This window comes from Mauremys mutica, chromosome 6 (genome assembly GCF_020497125.1).
Source record: "Mauremys mutica isolate MM-2020 ecotype Southern chromosome 6, ASM2049712v1, whole genome shotgun sequence".
NCBI lineage: Eukaryota > Metazoa > Chordata > Testudines > Geoemydidae > Mauremys > Mauremys mutica.
Window position 1 is genome coordinate 52,817,835 of NC_059077.1, and position 21,060 is coordinate 52,838,894.

Below are 21,060 nucleotides of genomic sequence, written 5' to 3' on the forward strand. Positions count from 1 at the left end.
GTTTACTTAAGGGGGTATGACACTTGAACCTTCCAGCTAAAATCTCTGCCAAGGGAGGTGCAGAAGTAATTAATTAACTAATTAAAACATAATTACTCACAGTGGGTTTATGCAATTTCAGATAACTTACATAGTTGCTTTTTTGGCAATACTTCATCACTAAATCAGAAAGCTCTGAACTTCCACTACTGGATCCACCTTACGCTCCATTATGTGAATGTAAATACTTTCAGATGAATGAAAAGGCAACAAATGGAGCATTGAGCCTGGCATAGTTGGTGGAACAGTCAGGGCATGGTGTAATATGAGATAATCAATGTGTGAATGATTGTTTTTAGCTCTTAAGACAGAGAGGAAGGGTTGCATTTTAGATATGTTGTATAGGAAGAAATTGAAAGATTTGTGCAAATCCTGGATACATCTCTCCCGGATCTGAGAACCCTTTCACAATCACTACTTTCCCTTAAATGCAAATATTTTTAAGAGATCTCATGTTTTTGAATTCATTTACTGTTGGGATTTGTTAAAGGTCATCTGGGGGCTCGTCTTTTCACTATTTGTTTTGTTAGTAGTACTTTAATATATCTTTCAAAAATAGCCCTCAGTTCTACAACTGTAAGGCAGTTTGATCTTTAACATTTTATATTTGTTGGTTTGCAGTGTCTGTCAAGTGTATGCAAAAAAATCCATTTTAAAGGTGAACTGTATTATGCCTTAATGCATTGCAAAGTCAGGGTCATGGTGAGTTAATGACTAAACTTGGTCATTTAAAAAAATTTGTTGTAATTTAGCCAGGAAAACCAAAATGAGATTTTCATTTTTCCTCACTTATTATTTTGGCACTTTGACATCAAGAGGTGGGACTGAAAGCACCAGTACTTGCCTAAACAACAGTCTGGTGCTGTTTCAAACTCCAGCAGCAATCCAAAGGTGATGTGGGTGGTGGATGGAAAAAGAATATTTGTGCGTCTCAGGAATGTAGTACTCTGAGGCAGGGGGAAAAAAAGTCTCTATATATCTTCACCTCTTCCCCTATCCAAAAATAAAGCCAGATATGTGTGTTGCATATTGCAGAAGCAGCCAGGCTGAGAGGGGGTAAGGAGCTGACTGTCTGCTGGACTCTCTTCTGTTACGCTGCAGAATTTGTAGCATCTGCCAGGGTTGGGATTTTCTCTCTTCTTTCAGCAAATGTTTGATCTGCTGCTATACAATAACCTCAATTGTATCTTCCTCAGCCCAATTTTTCACCCACTGGAGGAGAGATCAAATTCACCTTCTTGTTAGGATCTTGAGGAGAGAATGGCTTGGTTTCTTTTCTAGACATAGCTCAAAGTGCCGCCAGGAGGAGAGCACATGCAGCTCCAACAACTTCTGCAGCTTTTGTAGGTGAGATGAAGACATCATAGCAGCAGAGAAGCTTTGCTATCTTCTGATGAGCACCCATCTTTCACTTATGAGTGGATGGAGTGGGGAAATATGCTTTTCCCCCCTTCACTCAGGATAGCAGCTGACTAGTAAGGTGGGGAGGACACTGGTGTTCTTTTTCCTCCATCCTTATCTCTCTTTGGTTGTTTCTATTCAGGTGCTGCTTCCCAAGGTGCTACATGCGTCTGGCTCTACTCTGTGCTCAGAGTATAATGTATGAAACTACTGGAGCTATAAAAGGAAAGAAAAAGGGAAACTTAGTGATAAAAATCAAAACTGCCTAAATTCATTTTAATAAAAATTGAACTGATAGTGAGGTTGGTGAGAGTACAGCAATCTCTACGTGAATATTCGTCATCTTTTGAGCAGTAGAACTTACAGTAAAGTAGTGGAGCACATCAAGAACATTCTACTTTCATTTATACATTAATTTTCACTTCAGGTCCACTAAAATAGCCTGCTATGCTTCCTTCAGCTCTCCAGTCTCAGGTATCTGAATATGTACTGTGGTAACAAAGTTACTCCTGCTGCATAATAACATAGGAGCAGAATCTGTCTATGGAGTTAAGGAAAGAATATATGTCTTTCTTTGTAATCCTACTTTGTATCCCACAAGTATAAAATATTGACTGTTGCAGAAGTACTTTTCTTGCCGCCGTAGATGAATTGTTCCAGTCATATCAGTGCATCATAAAATGTCTTGCAGAATAGAAATTCTGGGATTACTGGAGAGGGAATGTGTTCAGCATTCAAAATTTCTTTGTAATATCTCTCAATTACTTTTCATGTTTCTTTGCTCAAAAAAGACAGCATAATTTTTCTTAAAGTTTGTTCTGATTTTTAAAAATGTGTGGGAAGAGGGAAGGACTTCTTATGCACCTTCACCCTCCCAAATAACCCTCTGTCAACAAGCTTTTGGAAATCCCTTTCTGTCACTTAATATTTTATGTATCTTGGTAATAATTTTTTAATATTTTTGTAATGAATAAAAGCCTTCTTTACCTCTCCATGCAGCTGTGACCCCAGAATCCTTTATAAACTCTCTTATAAACCTTTTCTAATTCTTCAGTTTTTTATAGTACAGTCTTCAAATTTTTGTATAGTACTCCTCACCTGGTAAGGTTTCACCAGTCACTTACTAATTTAATTTTATTATCTCCTGATTTGTACTTTTTCTGGTATATTTCAGTTTCAGCAGTATGTTTGCTTTACTAACTGCTGTTGGAGAGATATTAGTGTTCATTTTGTCCCCCAGACCTGATCAATGTCTTGTAGTGTGTGATGGTTCATAATCCATTTCCCAGTCGCATTTAGTTTATGTTTACTCATTAAATAACTTAGACCACCTGTAAACTCAGATTCCTGTATCCTGATCTCTTCAGACATGAGCATTTATAAATTGTCAGTGTCTTGGTTGCTCATTCCATTGGATTTGTCTGCTTTAATGATATGGTAAATATATGTTGGTCTGAGAGAATCAAGTTTGTGTTACCTGTAAAAGACTCTTTACATCTGTGTAGATAAATAAAATAGATTCTTTGTATGATAATGCTACTCAACACTGTAGTTAAGAGACTATCTTCAAGTAGCATTAGGAAATAAAACAAGTTCTTCTTTGAGTAGGTGCAGACATGCATTCCACATAGATGTGTGCGCACCCAGTACACTGGCACTCCAGAACCTTTTGCCTAGAAGTACCTGTAGAGGGGTGGCACGTGGGCCTTGTGGCTGTGCCCCCTCCCCTAGTTATGAGGTGGTGCCAACCTGATCACCCCCCCCCCCAGTCCCTGCTCACTGCCCTGGCTGGAGTCGGAGCTCTATGTGGCTGTAGACTCCCAATCTTGCATTTAGTTTTAGCCTAGTTTATTGTATATAGTTAGTAGATAGTGTTGGTTGACAGTGTTCCCCAGTGATGCCCTCACTGGGGTTTAAACATTGTCCTTCCTGTGGAGGGGCGATCCCTAACAGTGACCCCCGCACGTGGTACTTGCTTTGTCTTGGTGAGGCCCACCTTAAAAAGCGTTTGACCTCATAGACTCATAGACTTTAAGGTCAGAAGGGACCATTATAATCATCTAGTCTGACCTCCTGCACAATGCAGGCCACAGAATCCCACCCATCCACTTCTATAACAAACCCCTAGCCTATGTCTGAGTTATCGAAGTCCCCAAATTGCGGTTTGAAGACCTCAAGCTGCAGAGAATCCTCCAGAAAGTGACCCGTGCCCCATGCTGCAGAGGAAGGCGAAAAACCTCCAGGGCCTCTGCCAATCTGCCCTGGAGGAAAATTCCTTCCCGATCCCAAATATGGCAATCAGTTAAACCCTGAGCATGTGGGCAAGACTCATCAGCCAGCACCCAGGAAAGAATTCTCTGTAGTAACTCAGATCCCAACCCATCTAACATCCCATCACAGACCACTGGGCATACTTACCTGCTGATTCAAGAAGTAGACTCAGGTGGCAGGGAACCTTCACCTCAAGTAGCAGCTGCTTGAACAGGCCAGGCGGTCTGACCTAATACTTAGGCCCTCCTTGGGCTGAAGATCATCCTTTGGCTCGGAGAGCACTGCTGCCTCTTGTTCTGGGGCAGGCACCTCTCCAAAAAGGCAAAGGAGCCATTCTCTATTGTGGGTGCTGAGGAAGAGGTCTCATAAAACCAATCAGGACTTCTCCAGGTTGCAGGGTGTCTTTTCTGCCTCCCCCAGGAAAAGCGTGGACTGTCTTAGGACTGGTTTCAGCATTTAGGAATGCATGGATCTGACCCTTCCCAGGTACCGAGTGGGAAGGAGAGAAACCCCATACCATTGACTCCAGTTCCGGCTTTCAAGTGTCCATTGATTCCGGTACTGGTGAGGGCGATGCCAGTACTGACTGTATCTGCTGTGTCAACGTACCAGGCTGCAGCAGACCTGCTCTGCCTTTCTGTCCCGTCCTCACTGCTGGTCCAGGACTTTGCAAGGCTCGCACCTTTGGCATCCCCTCCTGGAGAAACTCTGCTTGGATTTCTAGGGATGTGGCTACATAGGGTAAAAGGTCTTGGTACACCTTAAAGTCCCCCAGAATAGGAGGAGAGGACAAACTAGGCAGTACAACATCATCCGTTGATGAGGACAAGGGTCTTGGCTGAGCCAAAACTGGCTCTCGCTCCCGGGGAGTTGTGCCTGAAGAGAGAATTCTGGCTGCCACACAAACTGATGGATATTCTACAGCCCGCCATCCCTGGGAGAGTGACCCTCCTAGTCAATGATGTGCTCCTCAAGCCAGCGAGAGCCCTGTTGAGTACACCAGCCTCGATACCACCAGTGTCTAAGCAAATGGAAGGGTGCTACTTTGTTCCCAAAGCAGAGATTTGAAGGGTTGTATTCCCATCCAGCCTTGAATTCCCGGTGGTGATGGCAGTAAACAGGGCCTGGCAGGGTAGGTTCAAGTTTACCCCCAAGGACAGAGACTCTTCTGGTCAGAAAGATCTATACCTCATTATTCCTACGGATTAGGATCGTGAGTCAACAAGCTTTGCTGTCCAAGTATATTTTCCTTGATTAGTTAGCCATGTCTAAATTTGAGGACCAGTTGCCCAAATGTTTCCATTCTCAACCTCAACAAATTCATCAAGTACATAAGATTCCACTTGGCCACTCTAGTGGCTGTCATATTGGATTAGTTGAGGGTTCAGGGCCTGTGGTTGGACCAGGAAGCTTCACTCCATATCAGTGTGCTGGAACTTCGAGGCATCCACAATGCATGTCATGCCTTCCAGGACTGTATCAGACACTTAGTGGTTCATGTACTCACTGACAATACCACCACATATATACTGTGTGTCCCAATAAGAGGGAGAGCATTCCAGATTACTCTGCCTAGAGGCGATCAACCTGTGGCAGTTCTGCATTGAAGAAGACATCACTCCGGTACAATTGATTTTCCAGAGGCACAAAATCATCTTGCAGACTGTCTCAGCAGGGTTTTCTTCCTGAGCCACCAGTGGACCCTGAAGGCAAGCGTCCTCCAGGTTGTCTTTGCAACACGGGGTATCCCCGCGATTGACCTGTTTGCGATGAGGGAAAACAGAAAGTGTCACCTATTCTTCTCTCGAGGGGGCCTCAACTTGGGCTCCCTCTCCAACACCTTCCACTGCAGCTGGCAGTTGATTCTTCTGTACATCTTTCCTCCTATTCTGGTCATACCTCAGGTCATCCTCAAGATCAAGGTGGATTGGGCCAAGTTCATTCTCATTCCTCCAGCATGGCTGAGGCACTGCTCATTCTCAGATCCCCTTGCTCTGTCGGTTCAACCTCCCATACCACTTTCTCTCCATCCTGACCTGCTCATTCAGAATCACGGCCACACCCTCCATTCTGTGATCAGCTTCCTGCACCTTATGGCATGGCTGCTGCATGAAGAGGAAGAGCTGTGCTTGGGGGCTGTCCAACAAGTCTTACTCAACAGTAAGAAGTCCTCCACTAGGACAGCCTACTTAGCAAAATGGAATAGGTTCTCAGTGTGGTCCTTGGCCAACAGGGGCTTCCATCCAGGTTATCTTGGAATACCTGTTACATCTTCAGAAAGCAGGCCTTGCACTCAGTTCTCTGAGTGCATTTGGCAGCAATATCAGCATTTCTTCCCCTCGTTCAAAGGAAATCAGTTTTTCCAATGTTATGGTGATGAGATTTCTGAAAGGGCTTCTCCATTTACATTCACCAGTCCAAAAACCAGTTCCCCTGTGGAACCTAAACATGGTTTTGACTGCTTTAATGGCCCTCCATTCAAGCCCCTTGCGACCTGTCTCAGAAAATTGCATTCCTGGTATCTATCACATCTGCGAGAAAGATATGTGAGTAGCATGCTGTGATGGCTGACCTGCCTTACACACAGTCCTCCAAGGACAAGGTAATGCTGCAACCACACCTAAAGTTTTTATCCAAGGTGATCTCTCAGTTTCATCTGAAAGAGGCGTTTTACCTGTGTTTTTCCCCAAAGCCGCACTCTTCACTGGAAGAACAGTGCCTCCATATTCTGGATGGTAGGCGATGTCTAGCCTTTTATCTAGACGGAACTAAATCATTTTGTGCTTCACCTAGCCTGTTCATGACATATGTGGACTGCATGAAGAGGCAAGCAGTCTCTTCACAGACATCCTGTATCAAGACAGCACATGAGATAGCTTCAGCTACACCACCTCAGTGGATACAGGCTCACTCTGCAAGAGTGCAAGCAATGTCGATAGCGTTCCCCAGTGACATTTCCATACTAGACATTTGCAGGGAGGCAACATGGTTGACCATAGATACGTTTATGGACCACTATGCTATTCCGCATCTTGGAAGGGCAGTCCTGCAATCCCTATTTCAGTAGACTCCAAGCCCCCTGTCCTGGATCGGGTACTGCTTGTGAGTTACCTAAGTGGAATACACGTCTGTATCTACTTGAAGAAGAAGAAGAAACACTTACTGTAATTGTGGTTCTTCTAAATGTGATGCAGACATATTTTTCCATGACCCACCCTGTCCCCTCTGCATCGGAGTCTCCTCCTGGGCTTTCAGTGAGAAGGAACTGAGGTGGGTTGGAGTGCCTCATATAGCAAGTGGAGGTGCCACAGCCACGAGGCGTGAGTCGCTGTCCCTCTACGGGTACTGCTAGGCAACAGTTTCCAGCTCTGGTGCGCTGGGCCCACACACACCTACGTGGAATACATGTCTGCATCACATCTTGAAGAACCACAGTTACAGTAAGTGTCAGTTTCTTTTCACATAACACTTCAGCTTGCAAAATTCTAATGAGAATTTATCAGCCTTAGCACAAAATCTACTTGCCAACTTTTACAACAATGATGAGAGAAAAAAATATTAGTGGCCTGTCAGTTACTGAATCTGGGTGAGTGGGCGAGTAGAATTTTGCCAGGCTGCTTTATTCATTGTTGCTTTCATGATAAGGGATGCTGATTACTGCAGCTCAACACAGAGTAGTGCATAATGATCTTATCATAGTCGGTGAGATGATGGTAAAATGTCGTTTCTGGAGTGCAGAAAATATGTTTGCTATATTTCATCTTAATAAAAAGTGAACAGTGACATTTTTAATAAGTCAGCTGTGACACAGGGACCTTTGCCAGTTTGCACCTAGAGGGCTACAGGGGTTAGTAATAGTGCCAGAAAGGTCCCTTGAGTTGATCTTTAGAATAAAAACTTAATCCACATTAAGCAATTTGGTGGGAAATACCCTTAAGCATCAAGTACACACCATGCATTCCATCAACTCTTGAAATATCAAACACACAATACCAAATGAAGACACTTAATGACTCTGAAATAAGGAATGTACAACCCAGCTCATGAAACCTTACACATATTCTGTTTAGATTCTTCTGCCTAATCCATTCATCTGAGAGCCTTGCACACAATTTACATTGGCAAGTGTAACTCTGGCCAAAGATTCCATCACATATTCCCTGATGAATGTATTTTCCCATACGTCCAACTAATAATATATATTAAAATATGTTTGCTCATGTATTTTGTATTTAATTATTTAACTGTTTTTATTTTCAGGTTGATATTCTGTGTAATAGGATGTGCTAAGAATCCCTACATATTGTTGTCATTGCACTCTAACTTAAATCAAGGATATTTCAATAAGAACGATGCATAAATAAGTAAAAGAAAGCCAAAGAAATATGTTGAATTTTAGTTTTCATCTATCGCCACCTCCCAATCCTAGATTCTTCAAAATACAATTTCAACCTGATTCCCTCTGGTAATTAGAATGCAAGCTTCCCTGTAGAGGAGTTCTGCTGATGAGAATTTAATTTAACATGATTGCTCAGGGACTTCTAAGTATGAGCTCTGTAATCTGTGTTACAGACCTTTTCTATTTGCCATTCCCACCCCCTAGAAAGAAATTGCTTTGCACAGTGAAGTGTCTCCCCTTCACTTTCCCTAGTGATGATGAGACTTGGAAAATTATTGTTGATAAAATAACAATTTTCAGCCTGGCTGAATAGCTAGGAATGTATTTGCCCTTACTTGATCATTGAGCTTTCTGTGTCCTCATCGTCTAGCTTTTTGAGCAACAGTTTTAAACTCTGTAAGATTACTTTAGGATTCATATATGTTTTTTATTAGCAGAACTCAAATATGTTATTACTGACTCCTGTATTCTGGCTGATACGAGTGAGATCACCTTTCTTAGCATGTGATTTTATTAAAGATTTATGTGAGAAATTTAATGTTGAATTTTATGTTGGAAAAAAGTTATAGCAGGAGGAAAAAAACATATTCAAAGTTTATAATTTTTTATTTGAACAGTATTGCTGACATCATTGAGCACTACAGAAAAGAACAAATTGTTGAAGGATATTACCTAAAAGACCCTGTCCCAATGCAGGTGAGACATTTAATGCCACATAATATTTCTAAAGAGTGTGGGGTTTTTAAAGTGAAGACAGTACTTGTCCTAACTGATATCAACTAATTTATAATTTAGTTAGAACAGTCTGTTACAAATGGCAGAGACAATAATAATATCAGAGTAAAGACAAAAACTAATATTTTCTCTTAGGTTATGTACTGTCCAATATATTTAACATGCTTTCTAGCTTAGCTGTTCTGGCTTTTTTCTCCACTATTCTAGTCTCACATCTGCTTTCATTTACCCCTGAATTTGTTTCTTTATTTTCTGTGAAATGAAGGTCAAAATAACCGTATTTTGAAGCAGATGCATTGTAGAGAAGAACTGTGTAACCTTCCTCACCCAGACCTGTTAAAGCTTTTTAATTTTGACCTGTCCACCCTGTGTTTTCACTGCTAGGCTTCATTAGATTTCTCCCTGAAGTATCAAAGCACAATGTCCTTAATAAAAGACATGCAGTAGTAAAAAGTTTTAAAAGGTTATCTAATGTAAACTTTGAGAAAACACTATCTGTATGGGAAATAACTAAACTGTGTATCCTTCTTTCTATTTCTCTATGCATACATAATGAGAGGGACACACTTCTTAGCAAGTAGGAGCAGGTCAATTTTTATTTTCCATCTCTCATAATTGTCTGACCACATAAACTGTTCCACACTAACCAAGTGTGATGTGATATAAATGTAGGAAAATATACAGAGGGTAAGTTATTAAAAATGACATCATGAAAACTGATCAGTCCTTTTATTAAGTAGCATAAGATTACAAGAGATATTTGAAAATAAAGAACATCGGTAAGAATATTTCCATTTTCAGCATTATAATCAATCTGATATTTCTGAACTGAAAAATACTGATGGCTATTATTTTTCTTTACCAGCATCAAGAACAAGTGCTTAATGATGCAGTGGATGGAAAAGAAATCTATAATACAATTCGTCGAAAAACAAAGGATGCTTTTTATAAAAATATTGTCAAAAAAGGGTATCTTCTGAAAAAAAGTAAGAACATTTTACTTCTAAGTATAAAGTAGTCTCCTGAAAATTAAATTACATTCTTATATTTTGATAACTTGTTCAAGATTACTCGAAGAAAGCAGACTGCATGTACAGCATAGGGGACTCTAAACTGGGAAGGCAGGGAATCTGAAAAGAGATTTGGGGGTCACAGTGGATAATCAGCTGAACATGAGCTCTGAGTTTGATGCTGTGGCCAGAAGGGCTGTTGTGATCCAAGGATCGATAAATAGGAATGTAGTGTTTTTTCACAGTTTCTTGTGCATAGTTAGCTAGTTATCTCTCTTCCTGCCTTGTAAATAGTCAATTCTTTGTTAGAAACCCTATTTATTGGATACTTTTTTTTTTTTGGCTGCTGTTTCAAATGTTAGTTAGTCCTGTGCTAGATACCAGTGATATCCAGTCTTTAAGTGCTGTGGGTCATATGGGGTGTCTGTTCCTGTTGTGGGGTTCAATATCTGAGCCCAGCAGTGCCGCCAAGTGGTGAGAATCCGTGGCCATTGTGCCCAGCCTGTGCTGGTCTCTGGTAGGGGAATCTGAACCCTCCCTGCTCCACCGGGTTCCAACCCAGTGTCCTATGACTGGCCAGTTGGATATGCGGCTTAGAGGGCAGACACCACCAATCCCTGGTCATTGGCTACTATGTTCTCAGCCCCATCCAAAATCACAAACGGGGTCGGCTTATGAACTCCCAGGGTGGTTCTCACTGATAGTAGTCCAGAGGCTCTTCGTCAGTTGCAACTCTCCATTCCTGTTCTTCATGGGGCCTTTGATAGCTCTGCAGCAGGGTCTGGTCCAGGTGACGTGGGGATCCTGCAGGAGCTATCAGTGTAGGACTGTTCCCTTGCTCTGACTGAGCTGAACCCTTCCCTTTTGAACTCTGCCTCCGTTGTGAGCATGCCCAGAAGGTGTGGCTGCGTGGGGCCTTGTGAGCCCAGAGCTGCTTGTTAACCCTTTGTTCTTCTTTGAGTGCTTGCTCATATCGATTCCAGTTAGGTGTGTGCGTGTGCTGCGTGCACAATCGTCGGAGAATTTTTACCCTAGCAACACCCGGTGGGTCAGCTATAGAGCCCCCTGTAGTGGCGCCTTAATGGCGCTGGATATATACCCCTGCTGACCCAACGCCCCCTCAGTTCCTTCTTGCTGGCTACTCCGACAGAGGGGAAGGAGGGCGGGTTTGGAATGGATAGGAGCAACACATCTCGAAGAACAACAGTTACAAAGGTGAGTAACCGTTTTTTCTTCTTCGAGTGCTTGCTCATATCGATTCCAATTAGGTGACTCCCAAGCTTTACCTAGGTGGTGGGGTTGGAGTGAGACATTGCTGAGTGCAGAACCGCTGAACCAAATGCGGCATCATCTCTAGACTGCTGAACTAACGCGTAGTGAGCGGCAAACGTGTGTACTGATGACCAAACTGCAGCTCTACAGATCTCATGAATTGGAACCTGGGCCAGAAAAGCGGCCAACGAGGCTTGAGCCCTCATAGAGAGGGTTGTGAGGCGTGGGGTTGCGACACCGGCCAAGTTGTAGCAAGCACAGATACAGGCCATGATCCAAGAAGAGATGCGTTGCGAGGAGACCGGTAGGGCTTTCATCCGGTTGGCCACTGCAACGAAGAGCTGGGTCGTTTTCCTATATGGCTTCGTACGCTCAATATAGAATACGAGGGCCCTACGAATGTCCAGAGAGTGCATGCGTTGATCCTGCCACATAGCGTTCGGCTTCAGATGAAAGACCAGGAGGAAAATGTCCTGGTTCACATGAAAAGCTGATACCACCTTGGAGGGAGAGGCATGGTGGGGGCGAAGCTGCACCATGTCTTTATGGAAAACTGTATATGGCAGCTCCGATGTGAGGGCTCTGATTTCAGATATGCGTCTCGCTGAAGTGATGGCTACAAGGAAGGCTGTTTTCCAAGATAAGTAAAGGAGCGAGCAGGTGTCCTTGTGCAGCTTGAGTAGGACCCTGTGGACCAGCAGGAATGGAGGGAAGATGTAGAACAGCTGGTCTTTCCATGGAAGTAGAAAAACGTCTGATAGAGAACCTTGAGAGTGCCCCTGGAGAGAATGGAACACGTGGCACTTCTGATTGATGCGCGAGGTGAATAGGTCGACCTGGGGAAACCCCCACCTCAGGAAGATGGAGTGGATGATATCTGGATGAATCGACCACTCGTGAGGCTGGAAGGACCTGCTGAGGCGGTCTGCCGGCGTGTTCTGGACCCCTGGGAGAAATAACGCCATCAGATGTATTGAGTGGGCTATGCAGAATTCCCACAGGCGAATGGTCTCCTGGCATACGGGGACGACTGGGCTCCCCCTTGCTTGTTGATGTAGAACATGGCCATGGTGTTGTCTGTGAGGACTGCCACATGGCCATGTAGGTGCTCGCGAAATGCTTGACATACTAGGTGTACTGCCATCAGTTCTCGTACATTGATATGCAGAGTCAGATCGGATGTGGACCACAGGATCTGTGTTTGGAACTCCCCGAGGTGGGCACCCCATCCCAGAGATGATGCGTCTGTGACCAGGTACAAGGAGGGTTGTGGGTTGTGAAATGGTACCCCGTCGCACACCAACGTGGGGTCCAGCCACCAATAGAGGGAAGTCAAAACCGATTCCAGGACGGTGACCACCATGCTCAGGCTGTCTCGACCTGGTCAATATGCTGTTGATAACCAGGCCTGAAGTGTGCAAAGCTGAAGTCTGGCATGCCTGATTACGTAAATGCATGAAGCCATGTGCACCAGAAGGCTGAGGCATATCTTCACCGTGGAAGTCAGAAAGTTTAGGAGGCTGCCGATGATGCTCGCCATCGACTGAAAGCGTGTGTCCGGCAGGAGAGCGCGGGCGAGTCGGGAGTCCAGGACTGCCCTGATAAACTCTATTCTCTGGGTTGGTTCCAGAGTCGACTTTCCGTTGTTGAGCAGTAGACCCAGCAGGAGACCTAAGTGGAACGTACTTAGAGCGAATTGAACATGGGATTGAACTTGTTCCCTGGTTTGGCCTCAAATGAACCAGGCATCGAGATACGGAAACACCTGGATCTGTTGATGACAAAGGTAGGCTGCCACTATGGCCATACACTTGGTGAACACCCTGGGAGCTGTGGACAGGCTGAAGGGAAGGACAGTGTATTGGTAGTGTGCGTGATTGACCACAAAGCGAAGGAAGCGCCTGTGCGGCGGGTAAATCGCTATGTGGAAGTATGCATCCTTCGTGTTGAGGGCGGCGTATCAGTCCCCAGGATCTAGGGAAGGAATAATGGTCCCCAGTGAAACCATTACCACGAATTCCTTGAGTCCGCGCAGATCTAGGATGGGTCAAAGCCCACCCTTGGCCTTGGGGATTGGGAAGTAGCGGGACTTAAAAACCCCTGCCCCTTAGCTCCCTTGGAACCTCCTCAGTCGTTCCCGTGGACTGGAGCATTTGGACCTCCTGTATAAGAAGTTGCTTGTGAGAGGGGTCCCTGAAGAGGCACTGGGAGGGAGGGGAGAAAGGTTATTCTCTCCAGTTTTCTTTTTCCACTGTGCGAAGAATCCACCAGTCTGAAGTTATACAGGACCACGCACGGTGGAAATGGGAGAGATGATCTCGAAATGGAGGGGAAGGGTCCTGGTTGGTGACTGATACGCCGTCCTCGGGCGCACCTTCAAAAGTTTTGCTTAGGCCCCGCCGATGGTTTGGGGGGGCCTTGGTTCTGACCAGGTTGGTGGCCGTTGGATTTCTTTCTACCACCTGGTCCGCGTCTTCTGTAGAAGTCCTGCCTAAAAGGCTTGCACTGGGTCACCGGAGTGTTCATACGAAGGGAGCGCATGATAGCCCTGGAATTTTTCAGGCTCTGTAATCTAGAGTCTGTCTTGTCTGAGAACAGGCCCTGCCTGTCAAATGGCAGGTCCTGCAGGGTCTGTTGCAGCTCTGGTGGCAGGGCAGATACCTGCAACCAGGAGATGCATCGCATGGCTATGCCCGATGCCAGGGTCCTAGCTGCAGAGTCTGTTGCATCTAAGGAGGCCTGTAAGGAGGTCCTAGCCACCTTTTTGCGCTCCTCCACTAAGGCCCCTGGACGCCTGCGGAATTAATTCCTGAAATTTCCCCATGGAGTTCCATGAGTTATAGCAATACTGGCTCAGGAGTGCTTGTTGGTTTGCGACCCTGAGCTGAAGACCTCCTGCTGAATAAATTTTGCTCCCAAACAGATCTAGACGCCTGGCGTCTTTTGATTTGGGCTCTGGGGCCTGTTGACCATGCCGTTCCCTTGCGTTCACAGAGGACACCATTAGTGAACATGGCTGAGGGTGAGTATAAAGGTACTCATACTCCTTAGAGGGGACAAAGGATTTCCTCTCCACTCGTCTGGATGTTGGTGGGATAGAGGCGGGGGTCTGCCATATTGTCTTGACGTTGGTCTGGTTGGTGCGGATGATGGGTAATGCTACTCGGGGCGGGGCCCTCGCTGAAAGGATGTCCACCACTGGGTCTTCCAATTCTACTACCTCCTCCGCTTGGAGGTCCATATTACATGCCACCCTACGTAAAAGGTCTTGGTGGGCATGACGGTCTATCGGGGGAGGACCCGAGGTTGTTGTCCCCGCCACTGTCTCGTCTGGAGAAGATGACAAAGATGCCACAAGGTCCAGGGGGTCCTGTGGCGGATCATGAAGCGAGGAGCCCTGTTGCCCAGTATCCTCTATACTGGGGCCTGTGTTGGGGTAGGTGCAGCCGCTTCCATACCACCTGGAGGGGGACGACTTATGGTGGCTTCTGGAACCCGGGGTTCTGAATGGGCTGAGCGGGAGGCCCCTGATGGAACCCCTTGGGATTGGTGGTTCGCCCACGGTGTCCAGAAGGACCACTGTGCAGGATCCTGATTAGGGTCTTGGCCTTCGTCATACCATTGACCCACATTACCCTCGCCCTGGCCTGAAGCTGGGTAGGCCAAGCGTGAGGAACCCTCAGACTGCGATGACCATGAGGCGGAGCGCGAGGGCCAAGGCAGTGCAGAGCACGTCTGTGTTGACGCTCTGGGGCACAGTGCGGACCGGTACCGGGTCGCTGGAGAGCGGTACTGGCGAGGCGTCGGGGAGCGGTACCGGGATTGAAATCGACGTCGATGACCGACCCGGTACCGGGATCCAGACCTGGATCGTGACAACGAACGTCTGCAGGAGTGGTGCCAGGATCGATTTGGGAAGGTGATCAATTGTTTGCAGGGACAGTGCCTTAGTTTGCAAACTGTTCGGCTCTAATCGTATCTTGAAAGACGAGCCTCTTCGTCCATTGACATGTACGGGACTTTATGCAGGCAACCCTTATGGCTTTGCTGAGTCCTATTGAAGTCTCTGAAACTGCATAGGGGTCAATTTGACCATATCTGATTACATGATTGAGACCAAAAGTGGAGGTTTGGATTTACTATTGTGCAAATTTGAGCCCTTTTAGATGCATTCTATATACAGTAAAAGCTGTGTTATCTGGTACTTTACCAATCAGAAAGCTCTAGAAATTGACATTTCTGCTATCTCCCAATACAAATCTTCAATAGAGTTACCAGGTGTCCGTTTTTTGACTGGAACACCCCGTCAAAAAGGAACCCGGCGGCTTCGGTCAGCACTGCTGACCGGGCCATTAAAAGTCTGGTTGGCGTGGGTCCTGCAGGCTCCCTGCCTAGCTCTGCGTGGCTCCCCGGAAGTGACATGTCCCTGCTGCTCCTAGGTGGAGGAACGGCCACAGGGGCTCTGTGCATTGCCCCCGCCCTGCCCCGAGCGCTGGCTCCGCAGTTCCCATTGGCTGGGAACCGTAGCCAATGGGAGCTGCGGGGACAGTGCCTGCGGGCGAGCGCACAGAGCCGTCTGGCTGCACCTTCACCTAGGAGCAGCAGCAGACACATGTCGTTGCCGCTTGTGGGGAGCCACCCGAGGTGAGCACCACTTGGATCCAGCACCCCGAAGCCCTTCCCACGCCAAAACTCCCTTCTAGAACCCGTGCCTTGCACCCTCTCCCGGGCCCCAGCCCTGAGCCCCCTCCCGCACCCAAACTCCCTCCCTCCATTGGTAAGTATAACTCATGCGTAGTTAACCAGAATTTTTGACTAACTGACACTCTCCATTCCCCCAACATGCCAGATAACAGAGCTTTTCTTGTACTATGATACACTAACTTAATTTCCAAGAAAAGATTGTACTAAATGTTTAAACCGTTTATTGTTCTGTTTTGAAATCTGGCAATTTGAAATTGTCCTCTTCAGTTTTTACCTGTAGTGTTAATTAAGACCTAGGAAAAATTCTGCAAAAGATTACAATATGTTAACAGGACTTTTAACTGCCTTTGTTTGTTTTTATCCAGGCAAAGGAAAGCGATGGAAGAATTTGTACTTTATTTTAGAGGGGAATGACGCCCAGCTTATTTATTTTGAAAGTGAAAAGCGAGCCACAAAGCCCAAAGGTTTAATAGATCTCAGTGTGTGTTCTGTCTATGGAGTTCATGACAGTTTGTTTGGCAGGTAAGATAGTAGCTTTCAGTTCCCATGTATGCAGTTGTACACTGTTTAAATATTACAATTTTATAGGTGCATAACTTCATTTATTTCCATACACTTCTCTTTCAACAGGGCAATAAATTAAACATGTTGGAAATTTTAGAACTCTTAAAGTATCAGAAGTTTCTAGTGTGAAGTAATAGGCAGGATAACCACTCAGGCTTTTAGATTAATATATTAACTCAACATTGAGCACACTGTGTGTTCCACCCATCAAAAATGGAGCACACTGCATTCATTAAAATGGTAATTGAATAACATATGTCATATTATAAAATTTTGGATAGAGACCAAACGTTGTTGAAATTGCAACAAAATGAGCCCTTTTTTTGTTCAGACATCGGCTGAAAGTTAAGATAGTTAAAAACTATTCCATTGAGTTTTAATGTTCAGGTAGAAAAGCTCTTTTGATGTTAAACCAATATTAAAGCAGAATGGAAGCTAATTGATATAAACCATTTATTGGGAAAGATGATAATCACTAGAAAGAGATTATAAATAACAATCAGCTTTGCTTTTGTTTTAACGTACCAGGTACATGATGCAAAGAACACATGCAGTATTGAGTCACATACATACTAAAGACCTAGTGAACTATTTGTGTTCAAAGGCTGCTACTCACAGGAGGTTGTGGAGATCATAGTGGTGGTCAGTAGTAAAAAGATTAAGAATTGTGGGTGGAATTTTTAAATTCAAATTTTAAATAGCAAGAAATGATTCTCAGCACCTTTTTTGTTAATCAGTTATTACAAATCTTTTCAAAACCATTCTGTGTTATAAATAAGAGTAAATACATAACCATAACATAATCCATTAAAATAAGAGTTTTTGCAACTTGGATGTAAAAATCCACTTAAATCAAATGGACTTTTTTTCACATTTTTGAAAAATTGCTAGATGCAAGTCTGCTGACATTAATGGCATTTCCATGACCAAAAAACAGAGAAGAGCCTTCTGGAAAACCTCCACATTAATATCCCTAAGTAAGAGAATAACAGAGATTCAGTGAGAAGATATCTGTTGAAAGAATCGCAGACATTTAGTTCCAGTCCTCCTTAAATAATAAAGCGCTGATGCCTTTGCTCCATCTGGTTGTTAATTCTATTTTTAAGTAATTAGGAAGCAGATAACACTGGGATGAGGGCCATATAAATAGAAGTATTGCATAGTGATAGTGAAAACTTGCTGGCATGTATAGCCCACCTACATTTGTAACTAAACTAGTTCCATAGTTAACTGAAGCTGCCTGCTGAACTGCTCTTAGGAAACACTGCTGCTGGTTGAAATTAAATTGGATAGTGCATGGCTGCTGTGTATGGTCTAGATTGTGCTTACAGCTTGGCTCTGAGTAAGGAACAACACACAGCTGAGCCACACCAGGAGGTCACAAAGAAGAGATTCAGACTCAGTCAGGATTCCTCCTCTGCTGTTCTCTTGTTCTGGGTGGTGGTGGGATGCAACTTACTCCTCCTTTACCAAGCCAGCTCCACTGACTAATGATTGGAGTGCAAGAGGAGACATAGCTTTGTCCCTTCCCTGACCACTTGATCACCTGGCGAGTATTTGGTGTGCAGCCCCTTCTCTCCTGGAATCCTTGCACATCAGCCACAAATGGAGTAGCAGCTATGTGACCACACATGCGGTGGGGTAGAGGGTAGAGTGTATCCCCCTGTAGGGTTGTGTAGGGTCAGGGTACTATTTTGCCTAAATTATTAAACACTTTCTTTAAATAGAAAATAAACTTGCTATTAAAAGTCTATCTGAGAAAAACTGGACCATTGTGACAAAGAAAATAGTGCAAGTATACAAGAATAAAGTTTGTTCAGGTGTATTTAAAGCTGTCAAAAAAGTTGTATGATACTATAATTGACAATGTGTGAGTATCAGAGAGGTAGCTGTGTTAGTCTGGATCTGTAAAAGCAGCAGAGAGTCCTGTGGCACCTTATAGACTAACAGACGTATGTGTGAGTAGTCATATACATACATTGTACTGAATTGATGTGTCTGTACTATAGCATAAGAGTAAAGGCTGAACATGCAACCTAGCTTTTTCTTACTTAACATAACTTCCTAAGATTTTTGAAAGTGGAAAGAAACTCCATAATGTGGAACTACTTGGCTAGATACCAACATTGCACCATATCTCATGCAGCATTAAAATGTCCATAGGGGACAGTTCCACATGAGTGAACCTTAACGTGCTTCTTTTACCTTACAAGATGACATCACCACATTTTGTGCTATATGGCAAAGTCATCCCCACCTGCATGTGCAGTGTAGTCTATCTTTGTCCTAAAGGTTCCTTAAATATTCTAAAGCATATTAGTTGTACTGCACACAGGTGAAGTACGATTTTGTTTTAAAGGCTCATAACTCAGTGAAATCAAAACATGTTTTCACTTGAATGCTCAAAAAGTATTTTTCTTCTATCTCTGTGAAAATGCAGCTTCCTATTCCCACACACTTCAGTGCTACAGCTGTCCAAAAAAGATGAATATTTTTGAAGAAAAAATGATTGTGTTTTTAATGCTGTTTGTATTCAAACATCTGAACTGTGTTGGCTCAGATTTTCCAAAAATATTTGTACTTTGCCAGAGATCAGCAAGCAAAGCAATTGGTCAGTAGTGTGAAGATGTTACTCTGTTACTAAAACACTTGTTTGTTTGATTTTTTTTATAGGCCAAACTGTTTTCAGATAGTAGTTCAGCACTTTAGTGAAGAACATTACATCTTTTACTTTGCAGGAGAAACTCCAGAACAAGCACAGGTAAGAGGCTTTGGCATATAAAATAATGCAAATTTTTAAATAAGCGATGAGTGTTTTGATACTTAATGGAATTAAGGTTTTTAGTAGGAAACAAGTATGCTACATGTAGACAGTGACCAGTATATAAAGCTTTTTTAAAGCCCTGTCCATTGTAATAACTTTTCAAACCCATGGGTCAATAGTTTCCCTACAGACTTAGGCCTAGATTCTACGTTGAGAATTTTGTGGGCACAGGAGTATGGTTGTTATTGCAGGCTCACCCCCTCTCTGCCTTGGGGTTAGCAACTTCATACTCACATCCTTTTAGAAAAGCAGCTCTGCTTGGTGGGAAAGGACTTGAGTGCTGGCCCTCTTCTCCCCACCCCACCCCTCTTGTGTGTGGGTGGCTGTATCTTATGGACTACTGTTATCCCTGTAATGCCAGGTGTGTTTTTTCTCTGGATCTCCAGTGCTGCAGGTTGTCTCAGAGATAACAGAAAGAGGTAGTAGCAGTAGGCCAGAGCCATTGTCTCCTCTCTTGGCCTTTCAGGGATAATGCCTGGGAGCCAGGAATTAATGCACCAAAGGGAGAGGGAAGAGGTGACAAGTGAGGCTTATGGAAGGCAAAGGGGACTCTTATCTCAGTCTCCAAAATCTGGGTCTTTCACTCCTCACTCCCTTGTCACCTATCAAAAAGGGAAATCAACCCTGCAACAGAATTAATTATTGCTGCCAGCAGTGATGTACTTTATACAGTTCTTCTGTTTACTTTCTTTAATTTAATGTGACTCAAAACCTTGTGTGTACTCTTGCTTATAGTGCTGTGGCAGTTAACTTTGTTTTTATTTATTATTGTTCTTGCACCATTTAAAAATATTTTTCCATATTCCTTATCCTACAATAATGCTAACAAGTCTAAAAAGGCAAAAAAAAAAACCCTAACCCTAAATTTTGACAAAGTATGGTGGTACTCCACTACCTCCTTCCCATCCCACTTTATTCAGCTGCAGTGTTTGTAAATTTAACATCTGTAATTTACACTGGAAAAGAGAGTTTACTTGTAGGACTAAGAAATTAATTTTCCTTTTCAGCAGTTTCCAAAGTTCTCTTATTTATATATGTGGATATGATCTAAAATTAAGAATATTAATCTTTAGAAAGATGCTTTGTGAATAAAATGAACTCTAGCCACATGCAAATTTCCATCTCCAAGCTTGATCACAATGGACACTGCCATGAGGAGTAGAATGTATGTTGTGGCATTGAAGTTGGAGAGGTTCTCCTATGACTGGGAAAGGGCTGAAAGACTGTATTTAGTAGATCTAGAAAAGTAAAGGTAAACTATATGTCCTCTTTACCCCCACAGAAATATTGTGTATAATTGTTAAGGTATTTCAGCAGCTGTGGTTGGCCCTACCTACAATAAGAAAGTTGTTAAATCTTCCCGTGGAACTGTAGTCTGAAAGTCTTTTGCATTATGGAACGTTTTTACACGAAAATAAATTGATTAGCAAACTTGTTTACTTGAGACCAGCTGCACTGTACTTTAAACTGAGTATTATGACAATTACTTCTGGCCATATTATGTGTCAATATTTTAAACATATGAAAAATAATTGAAGGGTAAAAAATTGAACCAACCTTTTTAATGGCAGCATTGTATTGCACTGAGATGTAGCTAACAAATATCTACTTGTGATATCTAATTATGCAGATGACTGTTAGTCTAAAGGTTAAATCCCTAGCTACATTGGAACAGAGTTCAGCACAGCTTGAGGAGATGGAACACAAAGGCCTGTACACTTTTCACTTGCAATCCTTGGACTGTCGGGGAACCAAACTGGTCCCTAGCACAAGTTAGAGCAGTCTGAGGGCTTCTCCAACTCTTGCAAGGTATGTCTACACAGGGATAAAAAGCCCATGGC

At 43.7% G+C, this 21,060-nt stretch overlaps 1 protein-coding gene across 1 annotated transcript in view; it reads left to right on the forward strand.

Annotated features, from left to right (window-relative positions):
• Window positions 1-21,060, forward strand: part of RASA1 (RAS p21 protein activator 1) — a 114,669-nt gene that overhangs the window by 49,077 nt on the left and 44,532 nt on the right. The window contains exons 9-12 of the mRNA XM_045021260.1: window positions 8,728-8,806; window positions 9,711-9,831; window positions 16,197-16,353; window positions 19,069-19,156. Coding sequence (XP_044877195.1) covers window positions 8,728-8,806; window positions 9,711-9,831; window positions 16,197-16,353; window positions 19,069-19,156 — 445 coding nt within the window. The remainder of the gene's footprint in view (window positions 1-8,727; window positions 8,807-9,710; window positions 9,832-16,196; window positions 16,354-19,068; window positions 19,157-21,060) is intronic.